This window comes from Cannabis sativa, chromosome 7, assembly GCF_029168945.1.
Source record: "Cannabis sativa cultivar Pink pepper isolate KNU-18-1 chromosome 7, ASM2916894v1, whole genome shotgun sequence".
Classification (NCBI taxonomy): Eukaryota; Viridiplantae; Streptophyta; class Magnoliopsida; order Rosales; family Cannabaceae; genus Cannabis; species Cannabis sativa.
In genome coordinates this window covers 8985848-8998535 of record NC_083607.1, presented here as the reverse complement: position 1 = coordinate 8998535, position 12688 = coordinate 8985848, and the positions used below count along the sequence as shown (strand labels likewise).

The window sequence follows — 12688 nt, the reverse complement described above, 5'->3', positions numbered from 1 at the left end:
TTGTATTTGAAACATATAATCTTTACTTTTGTAGAGATATAATTTATGTGAGTAATCATTAATAAATGAGATAAATTTTTTTGTAAAATACGAGTCTATATTTACAAGTGTTAATTGACTTGTATGATTTCTACTATGACAACATTCTAATGTGCACTATTTAAGTTTCTTGGTATACTTTTTCTTAAATAAATTCACACAAGCTTTAAATAAAGTTAGTAAAATCACTTGTAATGAGTATCCCACTATTTACTAACATTTATTCAATTTATGGATATATATTTCATAATATTGCCAGATTGAACATACATACCTTTATGAGTGAGACATCATTTTTTATAATTTAATGTAGTAACTAAAGACCTTTAAATATGTGTCTAAATCATGTTTCCAAAGAAACTTGGATCATAAAGGTCTTTGATAATTTTAAAACAAAGTCACTACAATTGTAACACCCTAACTACCTTAGGCGTATTACGTGATTTTTAAACGTACTGTGCAGCTCGTTGCTAATCAACGAGGTTTATGGAAAAACGTGATTAATTAAAATTGTGCTTTTTGATTAAACTTGTAAACCATATTATAAAAGTCTCGGGATCCCGATTTATAAAATCATTTACAAACGTTTTAACTGTTTAACTTTTACATCAAAATGAAAATCGTCTAACGACAGTTACAAAAATCTCAGCCGTGCTGTCCCGAGGATCGTACGCTCCAGGCCTAACCGCCCCGACATGTACAATCTCATAAGCTCGCTCACGGTCCATCAGCTACAGCCTTGCCTTTACCTACACATGAACATAAACTGTGAGTCGACAGACTCAGTAAGAAAAGCATAATAATATCATACTTAAAACTGACTGTCGTGTCCAACACGATACTGAGTCCCGCTACTGCCATGTCCAACATGGTACTGAGCTACTACTGCCATGTCCAACATGGTACTGAGTTTTGAACGTTCATAGGGATGGTACTATTGACACGTAACAACCTGATCGGTCGAACCGGTCATACTCCGGCTGCTGGTCATACTCCAGCCTGTACCGACGTGTTACTATATCCTCCTGATCGGTCGAACCGGTCATACTCCGGCTGCTGGTCATACTCCAGCCTGTACCGACGGGATACGTCAATAGTACGGAACCACCAACCAAGTGTCACTGACGATCGGTCAAACCGGTCATACTCCGGCTGCTGGTCATACTCCAGCCTGTACCGACGTGACAGGGTTGGATGGTTCGAAGCCAACATACAACTAATGTAATCTAATAGGCTTCCTACATGCTCGCTAAACATGTAATCCACATATGCATACTGTTATACTAATCTTACCTGGATTCCGATTTCAGGTGTGCCGGTCAACCTGACTGGAACTGAAGCTGAGTGGCGGATTACTGGCTCCTAAACCATAAAAATCACAACGCTATAAGTGACACGCTAAATCACTTCCCGGGGACTAAAACTAGGAACTAAAAGTTTCCCTATCGATAAAAAGCATGGCAATACCCCTAAAAACCCAAAAACGAGGAAAACTAGGGTTCTGAAAAATCCCCCAACCGGTAGACCGGTTGCCCAACCGGAATTAGGTTCTGGGAAATTCAGGACCCCCATCCGGAATTCCGGATGCACAACCGGAATTCCGGTTCCTCGCAGGCAGCAACTTCAAAAATTCATAACTTGCACAATTCAACCCCAAATCACATGAAACCTTCCAGACCTGTTCTATACCTCCCCTAGAACATTTCTAAGGCAACAAAACCACCCAGATTGCACGAATTCAAAAATCACCATTAGAGCTCAAGCTTTGAGTTCTAAACTCAAACTTGAGCAAACCTAGCTAGCATGCAATCAAATCCATCTAAACTGACTTAAACAAGCTTAACTAAGCCTCTGAAAACAATCAAAAACATCAACAATATCACAGAAACAGAACCTAGACATTTCTCTTTGAAAACCACATTTTTGAGCTAAAAATCAAAACTTTGAACAACACAACTAGCATGCATCATAACCAGCTCTATTCTACTCAATTGAACAAGAATTAAACCTCAGAAATCATATCACAAACACAGCAGCAACAACACCTCAAGTAAGCATGCATTTACTCATATTTTCACCATTTTTATTCAAGAAAATAAAGGGAAAGAGTTAGAATCACCTACCACAATCAAGAGCTCACAATTAGGTTGAATTTAGCTTTGAAAATTGAAGAAAAACCCAGCTTTTGCACCCCAAATACCCAGCCGAAAGTGGAGAGGAAAAGAGAGAGTTTTCTTTTGAAATTTCCAATTTTTTTCTAAGTGTTGAAAAATGAAAGAAATAAAAGGAATAAAGCCATTTAACCCAAAATCCTTTCAGCCAACAATTATTTAAAAATAAACATTTAATCCATTTATTAAATCATATAAGACAAAGCACTAATGGGGCAAAAAGACCATTTTGCCCCTCCACCATAAAATCACATAAATCATACTAAAGGGGTATTTTTGGGAAATTCTAAATTCCCGGCCATTCCCGACATTCCCAATGTCTAAAACCCGTCCCCAAATTACCAACATACTAAGTTGTGATTTCTACTGAGCCAAACGCCGAGTTCCAAAATACCGGACACCGGAAATGCGAAATATAAAAACTACTGATGACATAATCATGCATTTCTGAATTCCATAAATAACAGTAATAAATTATTTAAATAGCTATAAATAATTTCATAATTAAACAACTGCTAATTTCTAAATTAACTAAGCGGGCTTTACAACTATCCCCCCCTTAAAAGGATTTCGTCCCCGAAATCTAACCTGAATAACTCTGGATATTGAGCTCGCATATCAGACTCAAGCTCCCATGTGGCTTCTTCCACCTTGCTGTTTCTCCAGAGAACCTTGACCAATGCTATGGTCTTATTCCGAAGGACTTTATCCTTTCTATCCAGGATCTGCACTGGCTGTTCCTCATATGACATGTCTGGCTGAAGCTGAAGACTCTCATAACTGAGTATATGAGAGGGGTCTGAAACGTATTTTCTCAACATTGAGACATGGAATACGTTGTGCACTGCTGATAAGGCTGGAGGCAATGCTAACCGATATGCCACTTGACCTATCTTCTCGAGAATCTCGAAAGGTCCTGTAAACCTAGGGCATAACTTGCCTCTTTTCCCGAAACGTTTAATCCCCTTCATCGGAGATACTCGCAAAAACACATGGTCCCCTACTCGGAACTCAACATCTCTACGTTTCGGATCTGCGCAACTCTTCTGTCTGCTCTGTGAGGCAAGCATTCTAGCTTTTATCTTTTCTATTGCCTCATTGGTTCGCTGAACTGACTCTGGACCTAGGTATTTCCTCTCCCCTGTCTCATCCCAGTGGATAGGGGATCTACATTTCCTACCGTACAACAGTTCATAGGGAGCCATCCCTATCGTACTCTGATAACTGTTGTTGTAAGAGAATTCTATCAACGGTAGATATTTACTCCATGAACCCTCAAAGTCCATAACACAGGCTCTCAACATATCCTCCAATATCTGAATTGTCCTTTCGGACTGACCATCCGTTTGAGGATGGAATGCTGTACTGAATTTTAGCTTGGTACCCATTGCCCGTTGCAAACTTTGCCAAAATTTGGAGGTGAATTTCGGATCCCTGTCCGAAACTATAGACTTCGGTACCCCGTGAAGTCTCACTATCTCCCTGACATATAACTCTGCCAACTGATCCACTGTAAATGTTGTTCGACGGCGAGAAAATGAGCAGATTTCGTAAATCGGTCCACCACTACCCAGATGGAATCATACATACCCGTGGTCCTAGGTAACCCGACCACAAAATCCATCGTAATATCCTCCCATTTCCATTCTGGTAGGGTTAGAGGCTGCAACAACCCTGCTGGTCTCTGATGTTCAGCCTTGATCTGCTGACAAGTGAGGCATCTCGATACGAATTCTACCAAATTCTTCTTCATACCGCTCCACCAGAAGTACGGTTTCAAATCTTGGTACATCTTGGTGGTGCCGGGATGCAGAGAATACGGGGTAGAATGAGCCTCCTCAAAGATCTCGTTTCTCAATTCCACACTGCTCGGAACACAAACCCTGGCTTTATACAAAAGTATCCCACTGTCTGTCACTGAAAAGTCTTTGGCTTGACCAGCCAATACCTCATCTCGGATTTTCACTAACTCCGGATCTGTCATCTGAGCGACCTTTATTCTTTCCAACAGATCTGATTGCAGCGTTAAGTTGTGAAGCTGACCTACCACAAAATCAATGCTGGATCTAACCATATCCCCTGCTAGCTGAGGTGAGATCTGAACCATGCTAGCTACTTGCCCGGGACCCTTTCTGCTCAGGGCATCGGCCACTACATTGGCTTTTCCGGGATGATAGAGGATCTCGCAATCGTAGTCCTTCACTAATTCTAACCAACGCCTTTGTCTCATGTTCAAATCTTTCTGAGTAAAGAAATACTTGAGACTCTTATGGTCGGTATAGATCTCACACTTCTCTCCATACAGGTAATGCCGCCAAATCTTCAGTGCAAAAACCACTGCGGCTAATTCTAAATCATGAGTCGGGTATCGCTGTTCATAATTCTTTAACTGACGGGAGGCATAAGCGATAACCCGATCGGCTTGCATCAATACGCACCCCAAACCCTGTTTGGATGCGTCACAGTAGACTGCGAACTTCTCCTTGTCCGAAGGCAAAGCTAGTACCGGAGCAGTAATCAACCTCTGTTTCAGCTCACGAAAACTAGCTTCGCATTTATCTGACCAGATAAATCGCTGATTCTTCTTTGTAAGCTCGGTTAGGGGCATTGAAATTTTGGAGAACCCCTCCACGAACCTACGGTAGTACCCAGCTAATCCCAAGAAGCTTCTAATCTCTGTCACTGTCTTCGGTCTCAGCCAATCCCTGACGGATTCAATCTTCCCGGGATCCACCTCGATCCCGTCTTTACTCACAATGTGCCCTAGGAAGGACACCTGAGACAACCAGAACTCACATTTCTTGAACTTGGCGTAGAGCTTATGTTCTCGAAGTCGTTGCAGTACCATCTGAAGATGTAACTCATGCTCCTCTTCTGACTGAGAGTACACGAGGATGTCGTCGATAAACACAATCACACAGATATCGAGGAAATCCTTGAATACTCTATTCATCAGGTCCATGAATGCTGCAGGAGCATTGGTTAGTCCGAATGACATAACCAGAAACTCGTAGTGTCCATACCTAGTGCGGAAAGCCGTCTTCAGAATGTCCTCCTCTCGGATTCTCAACTGATGATAACCTGAACGGAGATCAATCTTAGAAAAGACTGTCTTCCCCTGAAGCTGATCGAACAAGTCATCGATCCTAGGTAATAGATATTTATTCTTCACCGTCAGCTTGTTCAACTCCCTGTAGTCGATGCACATCCTCATAGATCCATCCTTCTTCTTGACGAACAAAACCGGGGCTCCCCAGGGTGACACACTGGGCCGAATGAACCCTATGTCAAGCAACCCTTGAAGCTGAATCTTTAATTCCTTAAGTTCAGCTGGAGCCATCCTATACGGGGCTTTGGAAACCGATTCCACCCCTGGTGCCAAGTCAATCACGAAATCGATCTCCCGCTGAGGTGGTAACCCTGGAAGTTCTTCGGGAAAGACGTCCAAAAATTCCCGAACTACTCTGATGTCCTCTGGCCGAATGGTGTCTGGCCGAGTGGTGTCCACCACCACGGCCAGAATCCCTAAGCACCCACCGTGCAATAATTCTCTCGCTGACATAGCCGAGATCACCGGGATCCGAGATCCCTGAACCGAACCCACAAATACAAACGGTTCTTCACTTTCCGGTTGGAAGACCACCATCTTCCTCTTACAATCAATGCTCGCCGAATATTTAGATAGGAAATCCATTCCTAAAATAATATCAAATTCGACTAAGCTCATCTCTATCAGATCAGCGCTTAACTCTCTACCATCTATCCTGATCGGCATAGACCTAATCCACCTGTTGGAGATAACCAATTCTCCGCCAGGTAACAGGGTTCCAAACCCTGATTCATATCTATCAAAGGGTCTACCCAATTTACTAAAGACTCTGGCCGCCACATAAGAATGTGTAGCCCCAGAATCAAACAGCACTGAATAAAGCGAGTTGTTAATAAAAAGCTGACCTGTAACAACTGATGGGCTGGCATCTGCATCAGCCTGCGTGATAGCGAACACCCTGGCTGGAGTGGGTATCGCCGGAGCTCTCGGTGCCTCTGGCCGGAGCTGGGGACATTCCCTCTTGAAGTGTCCGGGCATGCCACAATGAAAGCATCCCTGCCCCTTGCACTCACCCCGATGCTGCCTCTTGCAGCTAGGGCACTCGGGATAGGAGAATCGGGTCTCATTACCACCAGGACGACTCCCTCTGTTCTATTTCCCCCGGAACCTCTTGTTCTGACTCGAGCCGCCGGAAGCAGTGGGTGCCCTCTTCCTCTGATCAATGGCCGAACCACTACTCCCCCTGCTAAAGCCTGATGCAGGAGGGGTAGGAGCTCCGCCACTAACCGGAGTACTAGCTGATTCTGACATGCACCCCACTGCGCCCTCAGCTCGCAGTGCCTTCTCCACCATCTGAGCATAGGTGGTGCTGTCATCCGTGGTAATCATCAGGTCATGCCTGATCTTGGGATTCAACCCGTCCAAGTACTTCTCCTTCTTGCTGAAGTCGGTCGGCACAATTCCCGAGGCTAACCTCGCCAACCGGTCAAACTGAGTAGTATACTCAGTGACGCTCATGTTCTCCCGCTGGGTCAGGTGAACGAACTCTTTCCTCTTGGCGCTTCTGACCGCCTCATTGTAATATTTCGCGTTGAAGAGTTCCTGAAACCTTTCCCAGGTCATGGTGGTGACGTCGTGAATCTGAGACACCATGTCCCACCATACCAGGGCGTCCTCCTGGAACTGAAACGTGGCGCACACCACTCGGTCGTTACCAGTGACACCCATGAAATTTAGGATTCTGGTAATCACTGTCAGCCACTGCTCGGCTTTCATCACGTCCGAACCTCCCAGGAATACCGGAGGTGCTTGCTTTCGGAACCGCTCATACAATGGTTCCAATCTATGGGCCGCCACCACTAACTCGGCCTGGGCAGCAGGGGCAGGTGCCACTGGAACTACGGGCACAGGAACTGCAGGAGCACCCTGCTGTCTCAACCTCTGAATCTCGAGGTCTTGCTCTTCGATCCGGGCTTGCATCTCCGCAAATCGCAACTCCCAATTCGGGGCTCCCTGATCGGCTGGGGGAGCCTGGGCAGCCTGTGGCGGGTTTTCATCACCCCGGCCACGAGCCCTGCCTCGGGGACCTCTACCTCGGCCCCTCGCAGGTGGGGGAAACTGAGCTCCCTGTCCCTGATTCGACCCTACGGAGTTGCCCTGACTCCTGGTAGTCCGCCTGACGTCCATCTGATTAGAACCGCCTGCGAAACCAAGAGTTGGCATATCAGGTCGTATTCAAGGCGAGCTTACTAATGCCGCTTAATTTGGAAATTAGAAATGAAACATGCGCCTATTCTACTATCAGGCTACTAACATGCTTCCTAACAGGCTTTTCTTTTTCATAACTGAATAAAATAAACTACTAAAGCAATAAAGGCTTACTGAACCGTGAACCGAGCTAACTGCTGATGATGATTGTACATGTCGTGACGATCTTCGGAAGACAACCTGGCGGCTCTGATACCAAATTGTAACACCCTAACTACCTTAGGCGTATTACGTGATTTTTAAACGTACTGTGGAGCTCGTTGCTAATCAACGAGGTTTATGGAAAAACGTGATTAATTAAAATTTTGCTTTTTGATTAAACTTGTAAACCATATTATAAAAGTCTCGGGATCCCGATTTATAAAATCATTTACAAACGTTTTAACTGTTTAACTTTTACATCAAAATGAAAATCGTCTAACGACAGTTACAAAAATCTCAGCCGTGCTGTCCCGAGGATCGTACGCTCCAGGCCTAACCGCCCCGACATGTACAATCTCATAAGCTCGCTCACGGTCCATCAGCTACAGCCTTGCCTTTACCTACACATGAACATAAACTGTGAGTCGACAGACTCAGTAAGAAAAGCATAATAATATCATACTTAAAACTGACTGCCGTGTCCAACACGATACTGAGTCCCGCTACTGCCATGTCCAACATGGTACTGAGCTACTACTGCCATGTCCAACATGGTACTGAGTTTTGAACGTTCATAGGGACGGTACTATTGACACGTAACAACCTGATCGGTCGAACCGGTCATACTCATTCTTGGTCATACTCCGGCTGTACCGACGTGTTACTATATCCTCCGATCGGTCGAACCGGTCATACTCCGCATTCTTGGTCATACTCCAGCTGTACCGACGGGATACGTCAATAGTACGGAACCACCAACCAAGTGTCACTGATCGGTCAAACCGGTCATACTCATTTCTTGGTCATACTCCGGCTGTCTTAGACGTGACAGGGTTGGATGGTTCGAAGCCAACATACAACTAATGTAATCTAATAGGCTTCCTACATGCTCGCTAAACATGTAATCCACATATGCATACTGTTATACTAATCTTACCTGGATTCCGATTTCAGGTGTCTTAGGTCCAACTTGACCGGAACCGAAGGCCGAGTGGCGGATTACTGGCTCCTAAACCATAAAAATCACAACGCTATAAGTGACACGCTAAATCACTTCCCGGGGACTAAAACTAGGAACTAAAAGTTTCCCTATCGATAAAAAGCATGGCAATACCCCTAAAAACCCAAAAACGAGGAAAACTAGGGTTCTGAAAAATCCCCCAACCGGTAGACCGGTTGCCCAACCGGAATTCCGGTTCTGGGAAATTCAGGACCCCCATCCGGAATTCCGGATGCACAACCGAATTCGGTTCCTCGCAAAAGCAACTTCAAAAATTCATAACTTGCACAATTCAACCCCAAATCACATGAAACCTTCCAGACCTGTTCTATACCTCCCCTAGAACATTTCTAAGGCAACAAAACCACCCAGATTGCACGAATTCAAAAATCACCATTAGAGCTCAAGCTTTGAGTTCTAAACTCAAACTTGAGCAAACCTAGCTAGCATGCAATCAAATCCATCTAAACTGACTTAAACAAGCTTAACTAAGCCTCTGAAAACAATCAAAAACATCAACAATATCACAGCAACAGAACATAGACATTTCTCTTTGAAAACCACATTTTTGAGCTAAAAATTAAAACTTTGAACAACACAACTAGCATGCATCATAACCAGCTCTATTCTACTCAATTGAACAAGAATTAAACCTCAGAAATCATATCACAAACACAGCAGCAACAACACCTCAAGTAAGCATGCATTTACTCATATTTTCACCATTTTTATTCAAGAAAATAAAGGGAAAGAGTTAGAATCACCTACCACAATCAAGAGCTCACAATTAGGTTGAATTTAGCTTTGAAAATTGAAGAAAAACCCAGCTTTTGCACCCCAAATACCCAGCCGAAAGTGGAGAGGAAAAGAGAGAGTTTTCTTTTGAAATTTCCAATTTTTTTCTAAGTGTTGAAAAATGAAAGAAATAAAAGGAATAAAGCCATTTAACCCAAAATCCTTTCAGCCAACAATTATTTAAAAATAAACATTTAATCCATTTATTAAATCATATAAGACAAAGCACTAATGGGGCAAAAAGACCATTTTGCCCCTCCACCATAAAATCACATAAATCATACTAAAGGGGTATTTTTGGGAAATTCTAAATTCCCGGCCATTCCCGACATTCCCAATGTCTAAAACCCGTCCCCAAATTACCAACATACTAAGTTGTGATTTCTACTGAGCCAAACGCCGAGTTCCAAAATACCGGACACCGGAAATGCGAAATATAAAAACTACTGATGACATAATCATGCATTTCTGAATTCCATAAATAACAGTAATAAATTATTTAAATAGCTATAAATAATTTCATAATTAAACAACTGCTAATTTCCAAATTAACTAAGCGGGCTTTACAACAATATTACTTGTTCCTTAAATTTCTAAATGTGAAAATTCATCTTGTCTATGGATCAGATTTGCTCACAATAACTAACTTTCTTAGAGCATCTCCAATGAAGGTGTAAGTAAGTGGTGAAAAGCTAAAATATAGCTCATTTAACAAAAAGTGTGCTCCAATAGTGTGAAAAAAGTGATGTAAATTTGGCACAACATTTGTTATGATGTAAAATTTACACCACAATAAATGCACTACTTTTTTATTAACATTTATGTCATTTCTATTATTTTATTAGTATATTCAACTATCACATTAAATTATGAAATATTTATATTATTTTATTATTGTCTTACATATTAAAATAATAATAAAATTGATTATAAAGTTATTAGATTTTAATTTTTTTAATAAAACATTAATTATATTAAATTTTACATCAAAATTTGCAATTGTGCATTGGAGCACAAAGTTAAAATTTGGTATAATTTACCACAAAACTACTTTTTGTGCTAAATGTAGCACAATTTTTACATCTCCTGTTGGAGATGGTCTTAGGTTTATTGTAAACCTTGCAAGAAAATATGAATGTGGATTAATCTAAAATTATCCATTGTGTTAATAGTTACATTGACTATAATACAATGAAGTCATACAAAATAAATTGAAAATTTATTAGTGATAATGAAGTGTGATTTATTTTTCTTAACTGTACGGTAAAAATCTATACATTCCAGATGAAATTATCAGAGTAAATTTTAGAATTTTTACAAATAATGTAGAAATTTATGAACAATGATGTAGTAAAATTACATTATTAATATATAGTTTTGAGGATTAAATGAATCATGTTTTTACCAATCTATAAACATGCTTAAATATAAAATTTTATTAAACAAAAATTGATTGTGGCCTAAATTTTTAAATTAATAAGATTAGATTTAGATGTAGATTGTGATATAATTAAACAGTTTATCAAAAAACTTAAGGTTTAATTTTTCTATCTCAATAAAATATTTGAAACATTTAATTATTTTATAAATGTTTCAAAATTTTATATTTTATGATAAATTATTAAATTAAATCTATCATGTGGGATAAATTAAGAGAATTTAATTTAACATATTTCCTAATTAATTATATCAACATAATAAAATCTATGTGGAGAAAAATTATTATATCCACATAATCAATTACAATTCATGTCCATTATGTGATCCTAATCCACTTAATATATATAATTTTATATAATTAAGGATGTTGCGATTACTCCCTAATCATTTAAAATTATGCGGTTTACCAGACACCAAAGTAAAAACTAAAGATGAAAATTTTACTAATAAAATCCTTATGAAATAAAGTTATTAAATAAAGTTATTGCACCTATATAATTAATTACAAATTATGTCTATTAAGGTAATTTTTTGACACCTGAGCTCTTTCATTGAACTCATTGATGTACTTCACCGGGCGACCCTGTAAATCATCCCACAGCTCGCCCCCAGCTATTGAGAGGTCAGCCGTGATCCCTGCTTGAAGAGTAGTAAGTTGGATATTGTCATTCAAGTTTCTAACTTTAGCATTAGCTGTACTGAAACGACTTAAGTAAGCCTTAAGTGACTCGCCCCGATTGCTTCTTTACGTTAGTAAGGGAGGACGCTTTAGGTCGAGTGTCTCTTGCTGCCTGAAATTGTTTCTTAAAGATAGCTGTTCTCAAGAAGTAATTGAATGATGGGTAAATTTATTGAACTAGTTACTCGCTGCTCCAGTCAGCGAGGTGGGGAATAAAATACAACGTAACTTATTCGAGACATTGTTGGCTCGCATTATAGTATGGAAATTATTGAGGTGAGCGATTGGGTCTGAAGTCCCATCGTATGGTGAGACGTGAGGGTTTTTGAATCCTTGGGGAAATTCAAAGTTCATAATGTCTTGATGGAAAGGCTCGAGTTCTTCATCCGAGTCATAACTAGGCAGTTTTCCATATTCCCCATCTTGGTATCTCTTGAATTTATTTTCCAACTCACTGATTTGCAATTGGATCGAATCTTCTTGCTTTTCATTAGCATTGAGTTGTTGGCGTAAATCAGGTGCATTCTGATTTAAGCGCTCACATAAATTGGGTTGTTTTCAATTTAAACGTTCACGAAGATCTAGTTGTCTTCGTTCATGGTTGCTCATAGACCTCGTATTTGAGTAACTCTCAGATTGACAGCTCCTCGTATTACTCATACTTTCTCGATCATCACTACGTCGAGGTCTTTCCCCTGCTCGCGTATGTCTTTTCGATCGACTGTGATCTCAGGATCTCGAACGTCCCAAGCTAGAACTTGCCTCGTCCTGCAGATTCCTTCTCCTTCGAGAAAGGTTAGATACACGCCCCTCGTTGGGGGTACATGTATGCCTCCTCCCTATCAGTGCAAGAAGGACGTTGGGGATGCCTCGGTGGTAACCCAATTGCCCGAAGTTGTGTCCTAGGATTTCTCTTATTATTATGAGGGATCTCTGTTCCCTAGTTCTGGGCTGCCTTATGTTCGCGTTCCTACGAGAAGATTCTGGAATTTTGTTATTTTCATTCCCTTGATTTGTGAATCCCTGGGGTCTCTGAGGTACCTCTTGACGAGGTTCCTGATTGTTCACGTGTTCACCTTCTGGAACATCCCCAATTTCCCCAGGTT

The 12688-nt window shown here is 41.1% G+C and overlaps 1 protein-coding gene across 1 annotated transcript; it reads right to left on the bottom strand.

Moving 5' to 3' along the window:
* Nucleotides 1-607: 607 nt before the first annotated feature.
* LOC133029305 (uncharacterized) lies at nt 608-6909 on the bottom strand. The gene is made up of 2 exons (XM_061101814.1): nt 6165-6909; nt 608-788 (listed from the first exon to the last, which is right to left on the bottom strand). The coding sequence occupies exons 1-2, from the start codon at nt 6633-6635 to the stop codon at nt 771-773; spliced, it is 489 nt and encodes a 162-aa protein (XP_060957797.1). The 5' UTR covers nt 6636-6909; the 3' UTR covers nt 608-770.
* Between the last annotated feature and the right edge of the window lie 5779 nt (nt 6910-12688).